We start from the raw sequence: 26674 nt of genomic DNA on the forward strand, positions 1-26674 counted from the left end.
TGAACAGGAAAAGCTCCCAGTCTGTAGTGGGAACTGGGAGCAGCAGGGAGGAAGGAGCATAGGGCAGGGCAGAATTCAGCCCAGTGACAATAACCTTTCTACAATGGAGTTCTGCATCATAAGCATTGCTAGTTTATAGCATACTCAAAGCCTGCTCTGCATCTTCCATGTGGTATCTTCTGCCGTGGGAAAGAGAAAGAGAAAACCATGAAAAATAGCACTTATCTTTCACTGCTGAATAGAAGTCTGTAATCCAAAGTAAAGCTTCAAACACAAAAGCAACCATATGAAATTTAGAGTACTTAAAGCCAGATTTTCACAAACACTTGCAGGTACGCTGCAAAGTATTAAATGGCGAAATATTTACCCGGAACTGGGATGGCGTTTCCAGTGTATTAAAATCTGAGGAAGAAGATATTCCATCTTCAAGGGTCTCCAAAAACACCTTCTGGAAATCCAGCATTTCTGGCAGACTGCCGAACAAGGACTCCATCTGTGAAAAACATCAGGCTATGAAGTACAGCACTCCGTGCACCTAACGGTGGACTTGCGAAAACAGTCCACTAAGGAGATGTGACCCACAGAGGTTGAAAAGGCCAATAACATCTTCATTAATACTTTTCAAACGGGTTTTATAAAAAAAAAAAACAAAACCAAAACACCTTACAAAAAAGCAAAGGTTTCTTAGGCGTTAAGTCAGAAGAACAATTACCATTTAAAAAAAGAAGTGACGCACGCACCAGACACAAAGGCACTGACGGGTGTAATTCCTATTGTTATGTTCATTGTTTGCTTTTTCTGTCATGCTCTCAGCAATGAAAAACCCAAATGCCAAGGTCTTAACCCATAAAAGAATGAAAACCACATTTTTCAGTTATTCCCTCACCTCATCCTGGGTAAGGAAGGTTTCCTTTTGAAGGGGCTCCAAGTATAGCTCAAAGAGGCAGCTCAAGTCCTGCAAGAAACAGAACTCATTCACTTTTTATGTAACAGGTTGAAAATGTTCTTTATACGACAACTGCAGGATAGGGGTAATTTTCAGGAATGAACTAGAGATACAATTCCTTTTCTGTAACAAAATCATCTGCGTGTTGTTAGCACTAAAGTGATTGCTAAATTAGATACTAATTCATTTTAGTGTAATGTTTTTGTTTCATCTTTAAGGCTTTACAGCTTGATTATAACAAATCGTATTTTAGTATAGCATGAGGAGAAAATATTATGGGTGATGGCTTTCTAAAGAGTCCACGTATATGAACAGCATCAAGTGTTTCAATCATGCATGTTAGATAAACCATATAAATAGCCACTCATTTAAATGTCAGTAGTAATATTCAGAAGGGCACGTAACATTTTAAAATCTTGTTAGAGATATTAATGTGTTCAGTTACATTGTTGGGAGGACACAATTAGCGGCTTTTTCAGTCACTTCTTCAAAGAATTGGTGCCACTTTTGAAGACTTACTATCCCACACCAAAGCATGACAGCAGGGCTGGGGCCCACTGCAGGGCTCTCCGACCCCGAGAAGAGACACGGCAGAAATTCTTATGGAGAACGAATAACGAGCATCTCCCTGAGAACACTGTAACGAGTATGTGCAACCTGCCAGGATTTTGCCAGGTGCAAAATTTCACACATGTCAGTGACCTCCATGGTCGTGCCTTTGTGGAAGCAATTCCTCTATAAGAAATATCAGCTGGACATACATGGGGGTCCGTGTTCTGTAAAGCTTCCTCAAGCTTTACAGCATCTGGCTGTTTTAGTGTATTTGTGGATATACTAACAACCACAGACTGAAAGCATTTTCTCCTCTTTTCCATATACATTATTGCAGCAAGTACCAATATCTGTAAGTATGTGTTTTGAGATCCGGCAAAGTAGATGATTCCTCCTTGCTGAAGGTCAATAAAATCAGTGTTTTCATGTTTCTTTTGGCATCCAGCCACATGAATTTGGGGTTTATAAAAAGAAGAGACATACATCTAACAAATTATGGACTTAGCAGTCAGAGGAGAAATAACATATGTGTGATGCTACAACCAACTGGAGCTGTGCCTTTTAGCTTTGCTGATTCAAAAATAATTATGCACTATTTTCCACAATTAAACTTTTTTTTCTAATTTGTAGGAGACTCTATTCTGTTGTTCTGCCAGATTTATTTTCGTCTGGAAAATTATGGAAACATCCCCTGGAAAACTCCTATGTTAACATATTGCAGGTATCTACTCCCCACAGATTACCACTCTCCAATATAAATACAAATTGATTAGAACTAAAGCTACTAGATCAAATCCTACAGCCTCTATTACAGGAGCAAGCCTGCTGAAAACAACAGAACAATTAGATAAGCACACTTTGTAGGTTATGGCCCTTGTAGAGGGCTGGTTATATAAAGGTAAGCATGAAATATGTTAAGACCATCCACAAATCACAGGCTGCCTCAAAACCAAGGCTGCAGCTAGCCAGGTTGTTTTGGTTTGTTGTTTTTTTTTTTTACCTTGACGTATGATTTCTCAGTGTCCATAAGCTCTTGGATGACTTTCCTCAATCTATCTGCATCAGAAAGGTGGCGAGCCAGTGGCCGTGGAGGTGGATCCTGGTTGTCCTTCTGTCCTTCCATACCACTTGCCTGGACTTCTTGGAAGTTTCGGCACAACACACTGATCTGTTCTGCACTCTGTTAAATGAGACCAAAGAGACAAACACTGATGTTTTAGAATACAAACTGTACTACAATTATTTTTAAATTCCTCAAATTTTGCTCTTGTTCCAAATTCAGGGGCTAGAGCATGCCATTGATTTTTGTCAAATATGGATCCTGATAGCATTGAACAGTTTCAGTTTATAGCAGATCCAGATCACAGCAGTAAAATGAAATGAAAATATTCTAGTGATTTTCCAGTGCAAATTATTTTCAGTCTTCAGATACAAGCTCATGGGATGCAAAAGAGGAGAGAGCACTCAGATATACCTTATACTTTGGTTCTTATGACACTACCATCACACTGTTTTCCATCTCTTATTTTGGAACACTCACTGCATCAAACCAGAAAGAATTAGCAGATAAAGATCTTTTAAGCATCCAGAATAACTGTTTTATTTGTCGTCTGCTACCTATATTGCATTGTGTGGTTTTTTCAAACAATGAGACTTGGAGCTGAGGGTTCCAATTCCAATGTCCTGGGTTGTCAAAAGATGTTTAGATGCTTTGTCTCCAAGGAGACAACTACCTATACAGATTTTTTGCTTTCAAAAATGGTGAATGGGAACCTAAATCTTTGAGATTCTTTAGAAGAATGATAAACACGATAAAACCCCAGAAAATTTTCAAGTAAGGTAGGAACTGGAAATGGAACAACAACAGTTAATCTTATAAGGTAAAGATGGAAAAGAAAGAGATTTTTCTGACACTATGAAAGGGTTGCGTAGTTTGCTCTTGCATGACCATCACTAATATCCAAAAACAACTTTTGCAGGCATTACTCTTTAATGCTTAATTTGAAAATTATTCCACTGTTCCCTATATGACATTTTCCTGAAAGATAGAATATCACTACCAGTACCCAATTCTACCTTAACAGCTGTTGATATCCACCTCTTTGTACTACATGAAACAATTCTTCTGCAGTGCTTCTGTCTTTCAGATGCTAAGATACCAGACAGTTGCATATGCTGTGCCATATATTATCTTCTATTTAGTGAATGCATTCAAATGAGGACTATTTGAACGCTGCCTTATTTCAAGTGGAAGTCTTGTTTCAGTGAAGAAATCAAGACATGAGTGCATTTCAGAACTGTCTTAATCTGTACTAATTTATTCCAGACGCTGTTTCAGGTGGTCCTTTTTGGAACTCCTGATTCACCACTGATTATCTGTGTAGCTAAGTTCACCAGCATACTACGTCATCAATTGATCAAATGCAAAAGTTATTCTGAAACTGAACTGAGCTATACAAAGCCTTCTGTAAGTTGGAGGCTAAATGCACTAGCAATTAAATCTCAGCCATTCATAGGACAAAATATAGGTACATCCCTCACACCTATATAAAGGAAATAAATGTTAAAACATCAAATACTTGCCATCTAGTCTATATTACTCTGTAGCTTCCCAGCCCCCAGTTTTAAACAATGCCATCACTTTAAAAAAAATAAAGTTACTTTCCTCACTAATATGTGCAACCATCTTCCACAGTCCTATATAATGACAGCTTGCAGGACTGAAATTTAGATACGTTTTATATTTACAACATTTATTAGGACCCCCAAAAATGCAAAGTAAATTGAATGGTGTTTGTTGGAATTATAGCTGCACACTGACAGAATACATTTAAAAATCACTGTCACTCTGTGCCACTAAAATTAATCAGTGTTTTGGAAATAAATCACAACTTAATTTATGAAATAGGGTGGGGAGGAAGGTGTATTTTAAAGCAACTTCTAAATAGCTGAATGCCAAAGTACTTGGGTTTTGTTTTCTTTGTTTCTGATGTCAGAAAGTGTTGTATTTGTATCAGAATGATTCAGACTTTAAGCTCTCTACAGCTCAAGGTGCGCGTGGGCAACTTGATTTACATGAACCTGATGCCTGATCAAGGACAGTAGATCAAGGATATGAGACAGCCTGTTGAAAGCAAGTCATAAACATCATCATCAGGCAGTTTTACAAGGAGGAGTTAGAAGTCCTCTATTCCTCCTCAACCACCTTTGCACATAGGGCAGGCAGACATTGGAGAACATGCTATGTTCTCCATTCCCTTCAGTTTTGGGGCCAGAGCTGCATCTGCCATGAAGAACCACTGGATAAGAAAGCATATGGAAATAGATGATACTCCTCAACATAAACACTATTTGAGCACCTAAACAACATAATTTTGGTGTCAGAAATTGTTCCACACAACTGGCCCAAGCCCAAGGCACAGGATTACTCTCAGGTACCTCTCAGCCATACTGCTGGGCAAGTAGTGATTTTTATGAACTTTAGTAGTTTCCTGAACACATAAGCACTTTGTGTTTGCGAGTCTGGCATCAAAAAATATTGCCCTTGTCCTGCACTGCTGCTTGTAGACTCTGGTCCTTTCCCACAGCTTTGCTGCTCTCAGTCCTTTCCTTTATGGAAAACTTTCAGACTGTGCAATATCCAGACCTGATTCTCACTCTTTGTGTCCACTGTGGTATTTGCATTTGGGTCAAAGCAAGCATGAAATGTTACTTGGTCACAGGACAGAAGTATTTCACATTCACTCCTACACATTGCACGGACCATAGGAACACATTTTGCCAGTGCAACCACAAAGTGTACATTAGGTTCTGGATCAAAAGCCCAGTATTCATGAGAAACTTCATAATGAATAAGTAGAGAGAAATAAAGGCTATTTGCTTCATATTTTTTTCCCAAAACTCCCTTACCACCCAAGTCAGGATCTCCATCTTTTTTCTACACTGCTCTGGATGCTACTTTCTGCCTCCCACACTAAACAATGTCCTGCTCTTCATTATGTTTTCTGCTTAAAATAGATCTTTTCCAGAAACTTTAGTGGCTCTAGTGACAACCCCTAAGAACATCTCTTTACAATCTTTTATGTGGGGGCAGGAGAGAGCCAGCCTCTGCCCTATTACTGATTGCAGCTGGGATTTCAAAGCCACCTGGGCATTCTGGATGTCAAAGCAGAGTTTGGCAGTCCAGTGCCCTCAAACCAAGAAGTCTCAAGAGAAGCCCCAAGTTGACAGTACATACAGGCATCATAACGTTGAATTAAGGTGGGAATTAACCCTGAATTTGCTCTGACAATGACACTGCAACAGCTAACACAGGCAGATTTGACTCTCAGATACATCTGGTAAACTCCTTAAGCACATAGCTTTTTATTTGCACAAGGCTAAGACTGTCTGTACTTAGCAAATGGTAAAAAAATTATTTATGCCAGCCTGTATAATGTGCAGCTCATCAGAATAAAAACATTTAAGTTGGTGGAAAAAAAAGCCCAGATGACTGACTGTGCAGAAGGCTGCAAGGTACCTCGATGCAGAGAAAAGCTGATGAGAGCATACACACTTTCTCCAAAATCCATCACTTGAGCTGATGTACGCCACTTTCAGCAACATTTATAGGAGATTGCAAGAAGCTTCAGCTTACCTGTGGCACTGAACAGCAGACGGATAAGGCTAAAAATGCAAAAATTTTGACTAACAGTGCTAGATTTGAACGGCAGAGTTGGGAAAGACAACTGGAGCTTATGAATGGTTTATAGAAAAAACAAATACTTGCATTCCAGGGAGAATGAAGTTAAGCAGCACTGTACTGTTTTATTGGCCACTTTCACAGATTTTCCAACAAAGCTGTATAAACCCTTCTACAGACCTAGCAGTCAGGGGAAGCAGCCTCCTGCCTCATACTCTCTTGGCCTCTAAGAAAACTGAAGGATGCATGGAAGCAACCTTGAGAAACGTTTTTTTCATCCCTGCATGTTTGCAACTCATGGTCAGGTCCTACATCCTTTTGCAGGCAGTGTTCCCTGTGAGTGAGGATTGCTCACAGTACCCTTAGAAAGGAATATTCCAGTCCACGTAATTGTCAGCTGGACCCATAGCAGTCAACCACCACAGTGGTGCTTAACTTGTCAGACGGAGATGAAGCACATCCCATTTTCAGTAATAGTCCTGATAAGAAATATTAGAGATTATTCCTTTAAACTGAACAAAAGGATACTCTTACAAGGAACCTTTTACAGATTTTCTTTGCTCCTTGCAGACAAGCATATCATCATTTGAGGCTGTGCTATTCCCACCAGAGTTAAAAATCTCCATAAAATTAATCGGTGAGAGAGCAGAAGACATTAATCAGCAGTAGTTAAGCATTAGCACAACAATTTCATGGCTATCTTGTGACTTTCTACTGAATGATACTGATTGAACATAAATGCTGCACAAGGTCAATTAGTGTTACGGTGTCTCTGCTCATTGCTGTTTATTTTATCCTCATTTATACACCTCATGTACTCCATCAGTTGGTCGGGGTTTGTTTGGAAAAGTGATGGAGAGGAATATTTTGAGTAGGCTAAGAAAACTCTACAGTCTAAGAAAGACTCCTTGGGAGGGTTAAAACCATGCATGTCCTTCAATGAGTCGTCAGATTCCTGTACCCTTGTGCAGGACACATCTATGGGGTGATCACCAATTCTTTGAATTCCTTATCCGAAAAGGAAGCATGCTCAGAAAACATCCTGCAGAAACAGATTAGTCTTGCACCCTCTAAAAACAAACAGCTAACAGCTCAGCTCTGCCTGATGTATGTATTTCCGGAGACACTGAATGCACCAGTCAGCAGAAGAAACACAATTACACAGGATTTTGAGAAATGAACAGCTGGCCAGGGACCTCTTTACATCCCTCACTGTGTGAAAAAGGAAAGCTTTTGAGGATGTCCATCACTTTTCCTTTGTGTTAGAAGATGCTTCTCTCTTGGACAAAGGCAGCCCTAACAGCCGTCATTTTTTTGTGGGTCCACCACTTTACAGACTTCTCAGTCATCCTCAGACTGGGAAGTACCTTGCAATGTAAAAGGCTAGAAAGTTGCAGACTTTAGCTCCCCTAAAGACCACTGAAAAAAAACCTGCCTTATGGTACATACCAAAACAGTATATGTGCATTCCTCTGAATTGTTTATTAAGACTGAAATATGTCAGCAGAGTTTTGCTGAAAAACACCTTGTGGGATTTTCACCACAGGTATCTGGGCAAGACTGCTGCTCAGCTTCAGGCAACAGAAGCTAAAACAAAGTAGTAGCCTCAGTCATCACTTAGCTTCTGGTCCTTTTTTTTCCCCACTTCAAGGCCACTCAGAACATGAAACTGTTCCCGACTGACACTGCTGAAATTTTAGGGGTCTGTTTTGTTTCGCTGTGTCTCTTGCATGTCTTTTAATTAAAATGTTTAAAACATTGCTAAAAGAAAGGTATTTTTTTAAAAGTGTCCAGTCAGATCCTTTGCAGCAATAAGCCAGGCATAGTTAGAGTTACACTTCAAAGTAGGGAGAAGCAACCCCTCTGCGCCGCATTATAAAAAGCTGCCCTACCAGACACTACCAGACCAGACAACAGGGGAGGAATTAACGATGGACTTTTGCCTTTGAGTGAGAATTTCCCAATTTCAGGGAGATGCACATTAGCAAAGCCAGACTGTTCCAGTAATGCAAGTAGGTGTCACCAACCTCACTTAGAAATCCCAAGTACGGTAAGAAGAGGGGTTGATGACCTAGTAACTCTCTCCTGACAGCACAGGTCAAGGCCTGAAAGAAGGCTGAACATACAGCTTTGTAAAAACAGCTAAGATGCAGCCCACCTGACGTGGTGCCTGAGCTATTAATATGAATTGCATGGTGGCAAATCTTCCCTCTCACTTCCCACACAGAGAGAGATGCCCACCTTTCTCCTTGGGTATAGAGGAAGAACCGCTGATGACTTAAGCACTCGACTGAGACGCTAGTTATAAACCAAGTCACGCAGCAGGGATCTGGCCCAAGAGCCTGCACCGACCAGGTCCCGAGGACCAGCAGCTCCCACTGAGTTCAGAGATGCTGTGCTCAGCTTCTCTAAAAATCAGTCTCCAAAGTCATCTGACCCAACACATACCAAAGTCAAAGGCAAAACAGAAGCCATTTCCATTGCGGAATGTTAAATCCTGACCATACAAAATGTAAAGATGAGAGCGTCAGGAAAACAGAGAGAGGAACCCTGACCGCCCAGGGCGCAAAAAGGAGACTTGTCAGGTAATACTAAAGCACACAACGCAAATTTTCCCAACTCCTGATCTTGTGAAAATATTGTCATTCTTTCCTTCCCCATGTCCTTATCCTGATGTCGTCAATTTTTAATGCAGAAGGCTTATGTATTTTTCCACCACCTGTGCAATATATTTACAGCCTTCTTATATTCCCCCAGCAGGACCTTGATTGTAGCTCTTATTTTTTTTCCTCCCTGTTTCCACAATCCTAAATTATTTGTGAAAAAACCCCAGAGAAATAGTTAAAACATTCATGCTGCAGTTATTTCCAAATTTCCCTGAAGAATCTTTTTAAAACCATCCCACTTCTTGTCAAAATCTGGATCATGACTTACTCCTTTCTCTGACAGATGCAAGAAATAACTTTGCTTGAGCCCGACAGCAAACAGTGCAGGCAACCAACCCACCCCTCCCTCCCCCAAACTTCAAAAAGCCCAAACCTTTTCCCGTGCAGCGTACTGGTATAAACTCACCCACCGACTACATGTTACCAGAATCCATTATTTGATTATTATTGCTAGGACAGTCAAGCGCAGACAGCCTGGCACGCTAGTACAGCCCCATGTCACCTACCTTATCCTAATTAAGCAGCACTCCCCCCAGCTTAACCCATGCCGCTGCAGAACTCACCACAGAAAACATCCTGTGCAGGGAGCCGTAAGCTGCTGCTGCCTGCTGCTGGGTTTTGCGAGCCAACGCTAAACTCTTAGCTCTGGTTTTACTCCTCCTGAAGGCGGGCATTGTGGCTTGTGAATACAAACTTTGCCAAAGGAAAAGGCCCCTCGGAAGGAAGCCACGGCTGTTGCAGTCCCCTGCGAACACACCTTCTCTCCCAGCTCAGTTGCCCAAGTTTCCCTTTTGTGCCGATTAAGGAAAATGAGAGATGCTGTCAACGTCCCAGTGTAACAGGGCTAAGCAGCATACGAGAGCACAAACAGACCTGCCATACCTCCCTTTGTTACTACAAATGCAGGGAGAACGTGCCATATGAGAAGGTTTTTTTTAGCTTGATGTAGTGAATGAAGGAGAAAGTGCAGTTATGGCAAGGGAAGATGGGTTTTATGTCCCCAGAAAAGTACCTGCCTCTGTGCCTGTGAAATGTACTGCATAAACAAAACATCAGGTGCTTTGAGAAAATTAGCCAAATACCTAAAAATATCTAGAGGGTGCTGACTGCCCTGAAGGTCGGCATGAATTATCAATGGTACTGATGCTCTGTCAAGGGTATATGCCGCTAAATGGTGTGGCATACAAATGCTCTTACAACGATAAAATGAAAAACAAATAGGCAGCTCTCTGGATGGCTTCTTTACATAATTGTGCTTGTCCTTTGTTCAAACTTTTTAGTTATAATTACACCAATAAAAAGAAATTTAAACTGTGCTCAGTAATAAATTCAGGCTTGAAAGTAAAAGTCCCCACGTTGATATATTTACACAAAGCCAATCAGGTCTACAGATAGATTGTTCTAAAAAAAAAAAAAAAAAAAAGTGACTTTAAATAAAACATTATAGTACCTGACACCACTGAGCTGAAGAGTTACAAGACTGACAAGCAATTCATTAATAAAAGGAGAACTATACCAGCGGCATAATAAAACACAGTAACTCCCATGTTCTCTCTGTCACAGCACTGTTAGAGCATAATGAAGTTGAGCTATAAGGCTTCATTCAACGCTGCCCTTGCCACCACCCTTGCTCTCTAGCAAACCCTTTTCTTGAACCCAAATGATACACCAAGCCTGGGTATCTATATCCTTGGTTATGAGTGTGCTGCTTCAGAGGTTTCAAAGATATTCACTTTTGTGCAAGCAAGGGAATAACGCAGCCTTCTCCTTTAATTACTGCAATTAAAGTTACATCCATCTCTTTCCAAATCATTAGCTTGACAGCTCAGCGTTTGCCAAATCATACAGCTCCGTTGCCGAGCGGCCGCCTATCAGAGGAACAATGATGCTGGAGCCCTGAAACAACATGCTGCTGATAAGGCTTGCAGAATGTATCACAGCAGTAGGAACCTCTTGTTTAGCTGATGGACTATGCCCTTTCTTTCTTTTGGAGACTGATATCGGATTCACTGGGTGAGGAGACTACATAACAGAAAACTGAGGAATGGTCTCCTTTTGCCTGCTCCCTAACATTTCATTTTTCAGTGGACACACAGCCTGCTTTAAAAATCCAATTACATGGACTACTGTGTAGCAAGTACAAGGCTACTTTTCTTATCCACCATTAGTGGCTGCCTCTGCAGTAGTCCACAGACTGTAGGGATTCACACAGCAAGTCTGAAGAGAAGAAAAAAAAATCACTAGTCTGTGGAAATTAAAGGTTTACAGTATCAGATATGGCGTTTTAAAAATAACACAGGTCAGGTCACCAGATCCACATTTATTAAGAGTATAACTATACTTTCTGGAAAGGTACTGTTTCTTCGTTTTCTATCAGCATGAGTCGTAGCAATTTTGAGCTCTGTTTTTGTTAATAGATACGTGTTAAAACACAGCTCATCCACTGGCACTGGGAAAACAAAGGCTGCTAAATTTCAGGTCCAAGCGATATCGTCAATCTTGATGAAAAACAACAACAGGACTTTTTAATTCCATATTAGGAAGTTATTCTTCCCCAGATTTGCCAATTAAGCCTGAGTTATTAGCTAGCCATATGCCAGCTAAAAAATGTTACCAATTAACAGCTTTTTTTTTCCCTGTGTATTCATTAGAAAAAAACCAACTATGTTTTAGTAATCCTTCCAACTCTTATTGGGGGACATGGATAAATCAAAAAAGCAAAAAACACAAACTAAAATAAACCAAATGAATGAAAGCATTTTCTTTACCCTTTCTTCTTCTCTAGAAGCGCACAACAAACACTCAAGCCCTTTTCAAGAACACATCTCCTATGTAAAATTTACGTGTAAAATAATCAATCTCCGTGAAATATTTTTAAGATGACTGGAAAAATGACATAGCCTTGTTGTTTGTTCCTGTCTGGTTTGAGTAACACACATTCCCTTTACAGACATCTGGTTTTCATCTTTCCATTTTAGTGGCACCAGGCTTGAGTTACCATAACAGTAACATCCTTCGAAATACAGGCTTCCCTCTATTGTCCCGATACGTCTAGGTGCGCTTATCTGCATCAAGTTCATTTCCCATCCTGCTTTTGCCCTTAATGCATGAAGGTAAAAGGCTAATTTTGCTCTGTCTGTATATACTTTGAATGAAAGGAAACAGCAGCTTGCCTCCAGGACAATCCTGAGCACTTGCAGGCTACTTTGTAACATCAGTCTGGACCACCCGTGAAGCAGAAGCATAATTACAACATGCGGGTTTTTAGATATAACTGTGTCTGTGTATATATGTATGTATACACACACCCATATATAAAAAATATACAATATGTACATACATACCCTGGACTAAGAGGAGCTCTGTGACATTAGTAGTCTAAGATACTTATATCTTAATATACTAAGTATACTTAGTATAAGATACTAAGATACTTAGTACTCTCTAAGCATTATAAGCTCAGGCTTAATTCATCTGGTGTCCAGATCCCTACAGTGATCTAGAGCGACTCCATTTTTTACATTTTATAAATGTAGGTGGATGATTTCTCTAAATAGTTTTCTAGCATGCTTATTATACTAATAACATGGTTTTTAAATGCCTTCAAAATGTATTTTCAAAGCATAATTGACCACAGTGAAGATATTTGCTTTAATTCCAGCACTACAAAAATGACTTAACATTCCAAGTGTTTAAAATGAATTCTTGTTTAATTTTTAATTTCAAGCATCTTAAATACTGTTTGTAACATTCCCACCCAAAGCGTTTTGTGCTGAATGCAAAAACTTTTCTCAAGTGCTGAATTAGAAACTATGGCAACCACTGAGACATTATCTTTGCAGTTGCATTCATCTTTCACAATATGTTTTTGCACTGTGCCTTCTTTGGAGGCACAGAGGGCAACCCTTAACTCTTCTAGTAGCAGTTAGCAGCAGGCATATTGCGTTTCAAATGTTAAAAGATGCAATACCCCCCACCCCACCCCCACCCCCCCGTAAAGACAATTACGGACCCTCTGAACTCCACATCAACCTCTCCCCTGGTTTTGGCGGGGTTTTGTTTAGGCACTACAGAAGGATTCTGCTGTCTCAGAAGGAAATAATCACCATGTGAGTGAAGGTCTATGTCTGCCCACAGCATGTTAGCACATAGAGACAGAGGCACACAGTGCTATGGACAACAAAACATGAAAATCTGTTGGAACTTCCCTGTGCATCTGGCTCAACTGACACCTTACTTTTTTTAAATTCTCCTCCCTCTTCCTTCCTTTCAGGTATCTTTTTGCTCTCTTTGATTTTGCAGAATCTGCTGCAGGTAGCAGATTTTTTAAGTTTTGGCATTTCACGTCTACCTTTGGCCTTACATGTTCCTTACAGCACAAAACAGGACTCAAAGCCTAGGGTATGATGGCAGCCAGGATGCAGTATTTGTCCGAAATCCTGTATTGCGACTTTGTGTGACTTTGTGTCCTATGGGTAACTGCACATACCTCGGCATGCGCTAAAATTGTGCTTAAATGCTTCTGGATCGCATTTAAAAACATGTATGTTACTGTCAGCACTGTAACTGAACAGTATCTCGGTCTTAAAAAAAAAACACCAAATAATCTACAGCTGGCAGAGAGATTACCCTGGGTACCCTGGGTCTGTCAGAAGTGTGATTAGATATCTCTGCCTTTCATTGCAAAGTGAAACGCTGCCGTCATATCCTGCACTGCAGGTGACTAGGGCTGCCTTCGGAGGCCCAGGGAGGTGGACTCCCAGGCACCTTCCTGCCCTTCGTCACTGAAGTCACAAGCGTCTCCAGAGACACTGCTAACTGTAACCTGTTGCAATGAACCAGGACTGTTGTCGTATGCTTCTCTTTTCACCTGCAGGTAAGCCTCGTGGATTTTTCCCAGAAGACTACCAAGAAAAGCTGCATTAAAAGTCATCTCGCACTGGCTTCTTCCGTTTATAAGCATCAACACAACACCATTTCTTCTCCCGATCAACCATCTGCACATTTTACACTGACGACTGTCACAGGACTTCTGAGAAGACATTTCCTTCAGTCAGAAGAAAGAGAACAAATACCAACTCCCCCCCCGAACCCCAGCAACTCAGTGTGATAGCACAAAACAGAGCAACACAAGTTCACAACTCTGCATGCAAGAACTGCACAGTCTCCCTTTGGTCTTCTCTCTCACCGTTCTTGTGCCTCACTACCAGTAACTATGCACGCAGGTCTCCATCTACACCTTGACCTAATGTCTGGTTACAGGTTAACTCTAGATATAGCACCTTTCATGCTTTATGGTTTCAAGGCTCCTCACTGTGTAAGCCAAGACAAGCAACTGTTGTATTTGAATTTTGGGCCATCCATAGGGTGGCTCTGCTGCATTTAAAGAACTGCAGGATCAATGCAACAAAGTGAAATCCAGGATTGGGGTCAGTAGCAAGCACCCATTGGTAGGTTTACAGCAAGCCTTCTGTAACCTATAGTCCATTCCATAGGGGTGGAATAAAATACTGAAACCTCAATTAATTAGCAAAACTCTTACAGACTTCTAACAGGCTACAATTTCACTCATATCACTGATAACCTTCTCAAAGGATGACAGCAGGGGTCCGGCCGTGGCTCCACACTGCTAGAGCCAGCAACTCTGGTCGGGCTCACCACAGGCTGGGCTGTCTGCAAGGGAAGCGCAATAATTAGCAATGCTCCCCACAGGCTTCTGTCGCACTTTCGATGCGGAACTGTCCCCTCCAGGCACAACTGAATCAAGGAAAACCACTGCTGAGGAACACGCTATTTTCCCATGTTAGCTCTTAGACTCCCTAAATGTGTCTCACATCTGGAAGGAAATGACGCTTGGATTGAAGAGGAATATACACGATTTTGAGAGTACTATGTTGTTAATCTCCTTCCTACAAAGAACAGAAAAAAAAGCATGTTAATTGCAGACTACTCCCCGAGCTTTTGGAGCTCATCAACTGCTAAAGAGAAGTTCTCATGATTAAAATAAAGGGAAGATCCTTAATGTCCTATGGATGCTGAGTAAACCTTCAGGCAGGCAGCTCTCCTGCAATTAATGACATGCTGTGCAAGTGGGAACTGCCTGAGCAATGCAAAATAGAGCTAATGAGAAGCTATCACCATGAACACCGTTTAACTGGAATTGCCTCCATGCAAGAAATAGGTTTGTGGTCATATGGGTATACCAGTAGTTTTTTCTTCCTCTTACTTTACTTTTCCCAGAGGGACCTCTGTTGAGATTCTGGTCATTTCTGCTTGGCTTGTTTTCAAGGTAGCTCAACAATAGGTGTTTATTTGATTAGTAATAACATTCTCCTTCCAAGACTTTTTATTTTTACAGTCTTTGCTTAACAAAATTACTCCACACACATTTATTTTTTTTAGATTTCCCACAGTTTATTTCAATGTTAATGTTTCTTTGAGGATGTTTTGGCAGTAGGGGGTCACTAACTGACTGGCAAGAAAGGATGCCACTTATACTAAATGGAGAAAAAATATGGCTCTGAAACTTACTGGACACATGTTAACATCCATACATACACTGCCACACCATCCTAAATGTAATCAAACCACAATTTGTACTTCTCAGTTTTTAAGTTTTATGCACCAGATCATTGCAAATCTTCCTTCTAATTCAGTATATTTTGGTAAACCTTTAACTTTCTCCCAAAAAGACATACTAGGAAACTGTTTAACTTTGGTGGGGAAGAATAAACATTTATTGACATTTACCTACTGAAAGACAATTGCCCACTGCTTATATACACACATTCAGACTGACGATGCCTATCTCATCTCTGAGAGTGATCTGGTGATGACACTCATTCAAAGTAAACGAACCACCACAACTGAATATATAGGATTACATTTACTGACAGTGCCAACAGAAGGCTGTTGGATGTGTTTTGAATAATGGTGCCCTGAACTATCCCACAGCACATGTCCTACAGATCACATGCTTGTACAGTATTTTCTAGGTAACAAGTCAGAGGAATATATCATTCCTAGCATTCACTTGCTTTCTTCCGGAAGGTAAAATACCATTGCAATCATCCAGAAACATTGAACAATTGTATTAATTTTCTGCTGGGATTGGACTATATGAATAATGATTACTAACTGCTTTCACCTCTACTATTCCATGGTACCTGTCGCAGTTGCCCCCTTCCTCTCCCCAAAATCAAACCACACTTTTTTTCTTTAACAATTGAGCATTCAGACTAGCAACAGGATACACGTTCTTCCATTCAGGTTTGAACCCTGACCTGAATGTATATTGTACCTCAGGATTTTTACCCTTAAATTACTCTATCTGTATGAGAAGTTGATGGCTTTAGTGCTACTTCTAATAGAGGGGTTTCAAAATCAGTTTTAGGCAGTTTGAAGACAAAATACTAATTTCTCCAACTTATGAAAACCATCCCTCCAAGTACCTGGCTATGCTGTAATATACAAGAGGCCAAAACCACAAATGCAGCAAACTCTTTACAATACTCACTGATTGTCATTACAGAAATAGCTGTGTGAAATCAGCTAATAGGTAACACAAGGATTTCCTTTTTGAAATCATGACACATGTATTTTGCATCTGTTGAAAGCTTGTTGTGGTATTTGGATGACGCAGAAGTGGGAAGATGGGTGTGCTTTCTGACCCAGTCTCAGTCTCTGCATTCACACCGCTCGGGCACCATCTGACATGCAAACCAGCTGCTCAATTGCACATACGCTTTAGATGGGTTGGAAGAAAAACCTCAACAGTTATCCAAGTTAGGCACTTTTGCATGTTGGCTCCTTGAGCACGAGAAGCGGGACTGTGTGCAAGGAGACCAAAAACCAGATTTCTCACCATGGTCCCAGACATGCACAGCTCATGGAAACATCGACTTCTCACTGCACTTGCAAAAGCTTCTTTCTGGAAAATGGAGGACTGTCCGCAATTGGCATCACAATAAACAGAACACACAAGCTTCAAAAGCACTGGAAGGATGATTTAACATTACATAGGAAACTCAAGCATCCAAAAGCAGACTTCTGAAATGCACAAGTACATATTTTTTCTACTTCCTTTTTTCCCCTATATCTATAAATATGGACTTTTCAAGTAGGGCCATTATACTGACCTGCACCTCATCCCTATAAAAAGCTGAAAGCATTTGATGAAAATGCTCCATCCTGCAGGAGATGCAGATTTGTGTTTGCCAAAGGTGCTATGCGCTCTGCTGACCAGACTTGTTGTGAGTTCTTCATTTCCTCATCAGATGGAGGAAAAGTGAACATGGTTGTCAAACAGGAGTGGAGAAGGAATGACCTGAGCTCATCTAAAGCAGCCCATGCTAGGGAAAGGGGTTCAGGGATTTTCAACCATAATTTCTGCTCATTGCGTTAAGAATGGTATTCCCAAGAAAAAAAGTGAGTTTTCTCCCTCCACAGTGTGTAGTATTTTTTATTTATTTTTTATTAAGAGGTGATGGTGATAGACTTGTCCTCATATACACATACTGATTTTGAGTAGATTGACTATTTTAAGAGTCAACCGCAAAGCAAAGGCAATTTCTGTAAGTCTCTATACCCAAGTTATTCCCAGAATCAATTTTACTTCATTGTTTGAAAGAAATAGAGCACCACTTCAAAAGCATTACAAAATCAAACCAGTTGGCCATTCTTTAGAAAGCAAATTCTTGTTAACATTCAAAGTTTCTCATCACAGTAGCTTCCATTTCTGCATCTACAATGTTAATGTTTGAAGATGCCAGCATAAAACCATTCTGCATTCAGTGACTATTTTTACTGTGATTACAAAGCATCACACTAGCTATTTTTACTGGGTTTCTTAAGTTTCTTAAAGAACTCTAAGATACACCTAAGAATAGAATGAAGTTATGTGAAATATTTGCACAGAGTTTACTTTAAGGTTTTCTTTTATGATCTGTAAAATATTTAAAGTGAAAATACCTCTTCCCACTCCCACACATGCATTTATATGAAGTTCCTTCCTTCTGTCTGTTAAAATTTAATATGATTTCAGAAATAATTATCTCTGATGATATTCAAAAGATTCAGAGCAACTGAAAGTCAGATCACAGCAGTCTGACGAGACCTTAGAATAGTAGCTACTTATATGGTAAAATTTCACCTTTTAGCTATGTTCATCTTTTATAAAAGCATATTTTTAATATATTGAAAATACAAAATAAAGATAAGCAAGTTAGTAACAGACTATTGAACTTTCTCTTAAAAGAAACCATGGGCTAGAGAAAACATTTCTAACCAATACAGTTTGCAATATTAGAAATCACAAGTAGCTAAAGGAAAAGTTGTATTTTTTATTTATTCAGCTTCGTGCTACTTTGATGTACGGAGAGTTTGATTCTTGGCAACTGTCAACATACCAGGATTTAACTGAGCACCACGAGCACAGACAGTCAGTTCTCAAAATGATTAAACACAACTAAACCTAATTGCACTGACAGGCATACTCAAGCCCCAGATTTTCTGAGGTCTGCTATTCTTCTGTCAACAGTACGCCTACATACTCCAGAACCAACAATTGCAAGGACGACATGCCACTGCCACATAAAGAGTATTTTAACACAGTTTGAAAATGTACTGCAGCAGAATGTGTTAGAAGTCTAACATCTATCCTTGTTAAATAAAATAGAAAATAAAGTTAAAGGTATTAATGGGGCATCCCAGAGAATACAGAGCTGACAAAACTAATGAGCGTTTGGAATGGATGATTCTTGATGCCCATGTGGTTTTAATAATATTTTATAACTTAAGGAACAGCTTCCATTTCTGGAATGAAACAATCCTCTATTGCCCTTCTAATTCATTTGTTAGCTCTCAGATGAAAGACAAACATACGAATACTCTAAATTCATTCATTTCTCGGACTACAGAAAATGAATGAACGAATGAATGAACACGTTTGAATGTAGTACACATGCAACAAAAGACTTATTTCTTTGAGATTACAAGGCACTTCTGAAATGCCTCACTGTACATTCAGTTAAGATGATGCTTAACCCTAGTTTGGCACAAGATGAAGAAAATAATAGTGAAAAACAAACAAAAATGCTCCAAACGAGAAACACAAAACCTAGAAATCAGACATGCAACCATTAAATCCAAAGCTTTAAGACTGTTTTTTATTTACTTACATGTTACAGGACAAAAATCAACCAAACTTCAAAGGAGTCTGCTCCCTCAGAGCCAAGTAATTACAGTTGCTGTCAACTGGGAAGTGAGCATCTCTAGCTGTCTCTCCCCTGAAATCATCCCAAACTGCCTGTTGTTCCAGGCTGTGCTCAGAACCTCCTAGCGCCACCAACGTCTTCTCCACAGAGCTCTGCTTACAGATCTCTCCCCCATACTTCTGTGACATCGCCCAAGGCTGAGGTGTCTGTGCTACTGCTCTCCCACAGCCGTGGGTCAAGGTAGCACATGCAGGAAACAGAAGGCAGAGGGGGAAAAAAAAAAAACCCAAACCCAAATTCAGATGCTATGCTTTTTGAGGCTGCACAATTTCCTCAAACTAGCTTTTATTAGCAATAGCTATTGTTCATCTGGTGAGCAGTCCCAAGTCACAGCTATAAAAACAGAAATAGTTTTAATTTCTTTTATACCCAATCACAAAAGCACTTACAACATACACTACCTAAATTTAGTGTGAGGTTTGAGGTTTTTTTAATTCTACATCTACTGGAGAAATCAAAAGGGTCAGACAAAAAGCTCTGACAGTAATAGGCACCCTCCAACAGAAAGACAGCAATCAATTACAAACCATTTGCAGAAATTGTAGAGCTGTCACAGACTCATTTACAGCTGTAGTTCAGGTCAGACTGCCTCTGACTGCCGAGCCATTTTCCCCCCTTGTACCTACAAAACTAGGACAGCTTCAGATAATCTTTAAAATGACACTAGCAGACCTGCATGCCAACCCAAGAAGTGAACTGCAGTATGGCATGGGCAGTTACTTCAACAAATTGTGCACAAGCCATTAATACCACTAGATGTAACAGCTTTGGGGCTGGAGAGAGGGCAGGGAGCAGACCTGTCTGTTTTCCCCGCTTTTTTGAGTTTTAATTGCAGCATGTAATTTAGATCATCAGAGCAAATTTAGCACGTTCAGAGCAGCAACTAGCATACATGAATTGGTCTTTGCATATTTAAATCCTCCTGACCTCTCCCTAATTTTCTGTCATCTGGTGCATTTGACACAGATGATCAGGATTTGCTTTGTTCTTCTGCTAAAGCAAAGCTGATGCCCCAGAATCTCCTCCACTCCAGCAGGATGGGAGCTCAGTCGTCTATGCCTGCACAGTGCATGGGTGGCAGTGCATACCCCCGGCAAGCAGAGCACCCTGAGGTGCCCGGGGGAACCTGGCCAAACCCCAGGCTGCTGGTGCAGTCAGCCACCAAGGCATCCTAAGCCTTGGGGTCACCTCCACTGTGCTCCCGCAAAGATCCCTGCCCCTAAAACACTGCAGAAGCCCTAAAACAGGATAGCAGAGAAATCTACATTACCCCTTCCAAAGGAACAATGTGTCCGAGGGGGAGAAAAATCCAGTTTATTCTTGTCTGGTTGCAAAGACTTTTTGGGAGCATAAGCAATGTGTTACACAGGACACAGATTATCTCTGTGGGAACCCCCTGTGCAGCAGGAGATGGGCTGAAGACCCACAATCTCTGGGCTTCTCCTTACTCTCTAGGGAAACTGCATAAAGTCACCTATTTTAGACTGAAGTAGATTACAAAGTAATTCCAGAAGTAAGAGAGGATCAGCTCCTCTCGGTAGGGATGGCTAGAAGCACAATATATCTTCCCTGTTCTGGTCTTCTGAGTTTTTACATTCTGCCTTATTTCTACCAATTTTTTATACAACCTAGTATAAGACAGTAAAATATTCCTGAACCAAAAAACCTCTAATTTCATCGCTGTTATGCAAGAATGTAACGCAAGTGTTATCACAAATTTGCCTGGAGATAAAACCAACTCATCAACAGAAGTAACAAAAACATTTCTGTTGTCAGAATGGCAATGCCTAGTAAAATCACAGCCACCAACATGAAAACACTACCCATGCTAGCAGTTGCGGGGTTCAAAACAATATGCACTTGAGTTGGACACAGGTTGGAATTTGATTGACTTGGAGCAAAAGGGATGAAAAATTGCTCTTTGAAGACCAATGCGTTTGAAGGTGGACACTAATTCTGGGGGTCCCTGCCTCAGCCTCCAAAGTCTTGACTGAGAGAAGGTCCGAGCATCCATTATTCCAGCTGAAGTCAAACAGCAACTCCAGACACATACAGGTTCTCCAGATTAGAGAGTGGGAATCACTGGCTCTCAAACACTGCACCTCTCCAAGTCTGCAGTCCAGTCTAAAACCACTGATGTTAAGTGAGCGTTGCTATGGTCACTGCCATCTTAACAACAAGCCCTAGAAGTATCAGCAAAAAGAAAACACGAACCAAACGGAATCAGTTAGAAAGCTGCAGTAGTTTTACTGTTCTCTGCAGAAATGGGTTCAAGCAACACAGAAAGATGAATCTGATAAGTCTCTGCCTGTTTGCCATTTGCCCCATCACACTGCTTTTGGAGATGCAGCAGCTGTGCCATAGATGCTGACCTGTCAGAGTGACCTCAAGATAATAAAACACTAAGTACAGCTAATACGCATAAAAAATTTTCCAAATTAGTGCCATACATTAAACTCTTTCCCACAGAATGCAGAGTGTTAACACTGCAACACTGTCTTTTTATTCATAAGGATTGTTATGTCAAGCATGTTCTTACCCTGAAAGGTAGACCAATCTTCTCCCTATGTGGCACTTGGTCCAGAGTGCCATCAGTACTGCTCCTTTTCAAGCTGGATGTGACATCAGGCACATTACTAAAATCTGTATTCAAAAGAAAACAAATAAATAAATTGGAGGGTTACAGGACAGGAACAGGAAAAGTATTTGCTTTTATCTGCAAATACTTTCAGTGTCTAGTAGAATTACTATAGGGAGAGAGAAGGAATACAAAATTTGCGATCCTCCCCACCCCCCAGAAAATAACACAAGAGGTCAAAGCAAGAAGCAACTATGCCTGGAAACTCTGCTTTCAAAACAGCAGCTGGACATCTAAGACAGTCTGGAGCAATGCACATATTTGATCAACCAAAATAAACCCAACGCTCTTGCTAACAGCATGCTTTGAAGGCAGCATTAACTGTAATCAGCACACTCTGTGCTGAGACAACCAGTGAGGATTATTAAATGCACTCAGTAGTTCTCCTTGGATAAGCACACTATTGTTCGACATGACTTAGTCTTGAATCCCTTAAAGATTTAAGAAGAAAAGAGAATTTTGCCTTGGAACAAACACCACAGTTCATAATACGGACAAAATCCCTTATTGTTACTAATAGTTTACCAATTTTACTAAGTTTAGAGTCCAGGTATATAGTAGCTGGCACAATGCAAAAATCAGAGGAGACACTGCCCTGCTCTACTTACTCACAGACTGTAGCTTTCAATAATATTTATGTGTATACTCAAGATCTATCCAACAATGCTGAACATTCATATAAAAATGATGGGGTTTCTCGTTACATTTCCTCAATTGGCTGCTTAAAATCTGCAGAGATGTTTACATGGAAATTCTAATTAAAACTCTTAGAAGTGAAGAAGTGATTTTTGATCTGCACTATATCAATCTGGGTAGCTGAAAATCATAAAGCAGCCACCAAAAAAAAAAAAAAAAAGATGATTTTTAGCAACCTCAGATGATAAAATAGTAATAAAATGAAGGGGTTTTATTAATTTGCTGCTTTGTTTCCTAGCCTTCAAGTCTCTAGGGTAAAATTCACACCACATTACCACATTTTCAAACTCCTTCTCAACACCTACAAATGCTGGAGATTTATTTTTAAGTGAAAGCTGAGATTCTCATTTAATCACTGACTCCAGCAACTAAGGTGGTAATTAAAACAAATATCACTCATCTTGCAGTAAAATTATGAGAGCTAGCACTAATGAAATTGTGAAGGACAACGGTATCTCTCTGCCTGGGTGTTGCTGTTGTCCTGTCCCTGCAGAGCAGAACCGGCTCCTCTCAGCAAGAACTGACAAACATGGACTGAAGCAGGGAGGGAAATGGGAATTTTAGGCCCAAAAGAGCACCTTATAGCCCATGAGGAGCCTTCCTGGGAAGACAAAACATGGCAGACAGACCCACAGGAAACCCAGAAAGATGCAAATAACTCAGCACAATGTCATCTTGATACTTTATTTTTCCATAGGTTATTAAGGTGCCTATGCCAAGCTTAGTATCAAGGCTGACATTTTCCACCCAGATGCCAAAGACTTGACTACTCTGTCATTTCCCTATCCTTGCACAACCAAGGTTCCATCGCTTTTCACCCCTCAACTTTTTTTACCTTTTCCTCCTGGAGTCACATGTGGCTCCTCATATCTCAGAGAATACATAACATGCAATACCCCAAGAGTTACCACCTTTGCAGAAAAAACATATTTTACACAACTCCACCAAACAGCCACCCATCTTCTTTAAGAACTTAACAAAGAATCTGCCTTGTCTATATATTTTATTATGCTTTTATCTCTCTTCCTCCACTGAGCCCAAATAATTCTCTCCTGTCCTCTGGACTTTTAAAGTAATTTTGAGTCTCTCTTCTGTATATGGGTACACATGAATGCCTATTGACTTCCACCACTGTCAACTCCTGGGTATACAAAAGGTAAGCCAACCCCTAAAACTTCAGCTGACTTTTAAATAACATTTTCTTGGGGGTGAGGCAATGCCAAGGACATTATTTCCCATTGTTTCCCAGTTGTGCTCTTTTTACTTGCCTTCTGGGTTTTAATGCACTTCTCTCCCATACCTCCAACCAACATGCACCTGAGATAGATGTTGCAGTGGTATAAAGGATCTAGGGTTTGATCTCAGGTAGCTATCTAACGAGAAAAAAAACCCTACATCCTTTCTCTGATTTTACAAAGTGACCATTAAACTTATTTGTCCTTTACAAAACAGGAAGTAAAACTAACCTACGCAAGCAATGAAGAGAAAGCATAAATGTAGGAAGAGGAAAATAAGGTAAAACAATCAGCAGACAACATGAATAGAAGAAATCAGGACAACAACACCCAAAGTAGGTAAACAGAATATTATATCACTTTGTCCAGATGATCTATCTTTTCCTCCCTTCCCCCTCATCTTTGTTTTTCCTTTGTAGTCTATAGGACTGTCAGAGGTAGGTCTATATAGTCTTGGCCGTTTTTATAGCATTTGCTATTGGCAGAATGTGTTACTGATAGTAGTTAGGGTAAGCAACAGCAAATGTTATTTTAAATAGTAAAAACTAAAAAAGTTACGTGGAAAGGATCCAAGGTGAAAAAGGACATCCTACTGCACGTTTTATGCCAAACTAAGAGGGGGAGGGAAGGAAGGACGTATGGCTTGTTGATCAGTTTAGCATCCATATCCTGTCTCCTTTTCCTTCTTTTACTGTGGAAGCAGACTTCCTTTGGATCTGCTCCTGCAAACCATCAAACTATTCCCAAAGAGCATAGAAGCATCAAGATCAGCTGCACAGCTAAAAAAAACCAAATTGATTGGCAAAGAAAATGAGTATTACCTTAGAGAACAGGTAATTTCAAATGCAAAGCGTAAGGACAAACACAGCAGCAAGTCTCTACTTCTAGTACTAAATGGAAAGGGAGTAACAAGCCAAACCACACAAAATGTATTTTCTTTAAACGTTCAAATTTAGATTTAGCTCTACAGTGGGATTCATATTAACAAAGATGTTCAAAAGTAGTAATGTAAAACTGTTATCTTACAGGCTGGGTATCCACTATCCTTTCAGGCAAATCTAGCAATAAAACAGTAGAGAGTATGCACAGAATTAAGAGAAATGTTACAGCTGTGCGAGTACAAAATTGTTCCAGTATATAACATTCTGGATCTTTGCTGGGAATGAGCACAGAAAAGTATGCAAGGATATATAAATTCCTAAAAAACATCCAAATGTGAGGTCAAATCAGTACTTCCTGGCAATTTGTTTCTTTATTGATAATATTATTTTAAAAAACTATCTCTAATGTTACTTACCTTACTACGATTACATTAATGACTAGTTAAAGAAAACACAGACTACTTTGCTGGCAATATTGTTTGAGAGGCTTTCCAGCATAGTAATGGTGAGTATACCACGACGAAGTCTGCCTATACAGCTCCACTACAGTAGTAGATTTGATTTATTCTATTGACATACTTGTGATAAACCTGTCTGGAAGAAAAAAGGGACTGATAATATTGTGTTAAACAAAACTTGTTAACATAATTTTCCTCTACTGATGCATACCTCTCTGTCCTGTTCACACACACACATGCACTCATGCATAGTGAGTTGAAATGTGTATCACTTCCACCTGGGAGGGACAGAAACCTCTTAAGCAAATAGCTTCTTCTGATCTAGCAAACAGGAGTGTCTCCAGACACTAAAATACAGTCACTGTGGTGGGTTCACTCTGGCTGGATGCCAGGTGCCCACCAAAGCCACTCTATCACTCCCCACCTCAGCTAGACAGGGGAGAGAAAATATAACAAAAGGCTCGTGCGTCGAGATAAGGACAGGGAGAGATCACTCACCAATTACTGTCATGGGCAAAACAGACTCGACTTGCGGAAATTAGTTTATTACCAATCAAATCAGAGTGGGGTAATGAAAAATAAAACCAAATCTTAAAACACCTTCCCTCCACCCCTCCCTTCTTCCTGGGCTTAAATTCACTCCTCATTTTCTCTACCTCCTCCCCCTCAGCAGCACAGGGGGACAGGGAATGGGGGTTGAGGTCAGTTCATCACAGATTGTCTCTGCCGCTCCTTCCTCCTCAGGGGCAGGACTCCTCGCTCTTCCCCTGCTCCACCATGGGGTCCCTCCCATGGGAGACAGTCCTCCACAAACTTCCCTAACATGGGTCCTTCCCACAAGCTGCAGTTCTTCACAAATTCCTCCAGCATGGGTCCCTTCCACAGGCTGCAGTCCTTCAGGCACAGACTGCTCCAGTGTGGGTGCCCCATGGGGTCTCAAGTCCTGCCAGAAAATCTGCTCCAGCGTGGGCTCCTCTCTCCATGGGTCCTCAAGGTTCTGCCAGGACCCTACCCTGCTCCAGCGCGGGCTTCCCACGGGGCCACAGCCTCCTTTGGGCACCCACCTGCTCCAACGTGGGGTCCTCCCCGGGCTGCAGGTGGATATCTGCTCCACCGTGGGCCTCCATGGGCTGCAGGGGGACAGCCTGCCTCACCATGGTCTTCCCCACAGGCTGCAGGGGAATCTCTGCTCTGGCACCCGGAGCACCTCCTCCCCCTCCTTCTGCACTGACTTTGGTGTCCGCAGGGTTGCTTTCTCTTACATGTTCGCACTCCTCTCTCTGGCTGAAGTTGCCATTTGTTCTCCCCGCTGCCCCTTCTTAAATACGTTATCCCAGAGGCACTACCACCATCACTGATGGACTCGGCCTTGGCCAGCAGCGGGTCCGTCTCAGAGCCGGCTGGCATTGGCTCTGTCGGACATAGGGGAAGCTTCTAGCAGCTTCTCACAGAAGCCACCCCTGTAGCCCCCTCGCTACCAAAACCTTGCCACGCAAACCCAATACAGTCAACTTGTTGCAAACAAAGAAGAGTAGCAACTTCAGAGAAATACTAAAATTATCAGAAAAGCACAGGGGGAAAATGGCATTATGTGAAAAGCTTAACTACATCATACGAACTTCATACCAAACTTTTTGCTTGGCTTCT

General features: G+C 40.8%; 1 protein-coding gene across 3 annotated transcripts in view; it reads right to left on the reverse strand.

The window, feature by feature from the left end:
- TIAM2 (T-cell lymphoma invasion and metastasis 2) overlaps positions 1 to 26674 on the reverse strand; it is a 174263-nt gene that overhangs the window by 10959 nt on the left and 136630 nt on the right. For all 3 annotated transcript variants that reach the window (XM_010581864.1, XM_010581863.1, XM_010581865.1), the window contains 4 exons: positions 21659 to 21762; positions 2499 to 2678; positions 887 to 955; positions 368 to 493 (listed from right to left, as the gene is read on the reverse strand). In XM_010581864.1, coding sequence (XP_010580166.1) covers positions 368 to 493; positions 887 to 955; positions 2499 to 2678; positions 21659 to 21762 — 479 coding nt within the window. The remainder of the gene's footprint in view (positions 1 to 367; positions 494 to 886; positions 956 to 2498; positions 2679 to 21658; positions 21763 to 26674) is intronic.

Source organism: Haliaeetus leucocephalus, unplaced genomic scaffold (genome assembly GCF_000737465.1).
Source record: "Haliaeetus leucocephalus isolate CR32 unplaced genomic scaffold, Haliaeetus_leucocephalus-4.0 Scaffold819, whole genome shotgun sequence".
In the NCBI taxonomy this organism is placed as follows: domain Eukaryota; kingdom Metazoa; phylum Chordata; class Aves; order Accipitriformes; family Accipitridae; genus Haliaeetus; species Haliaeetus leucocephalus.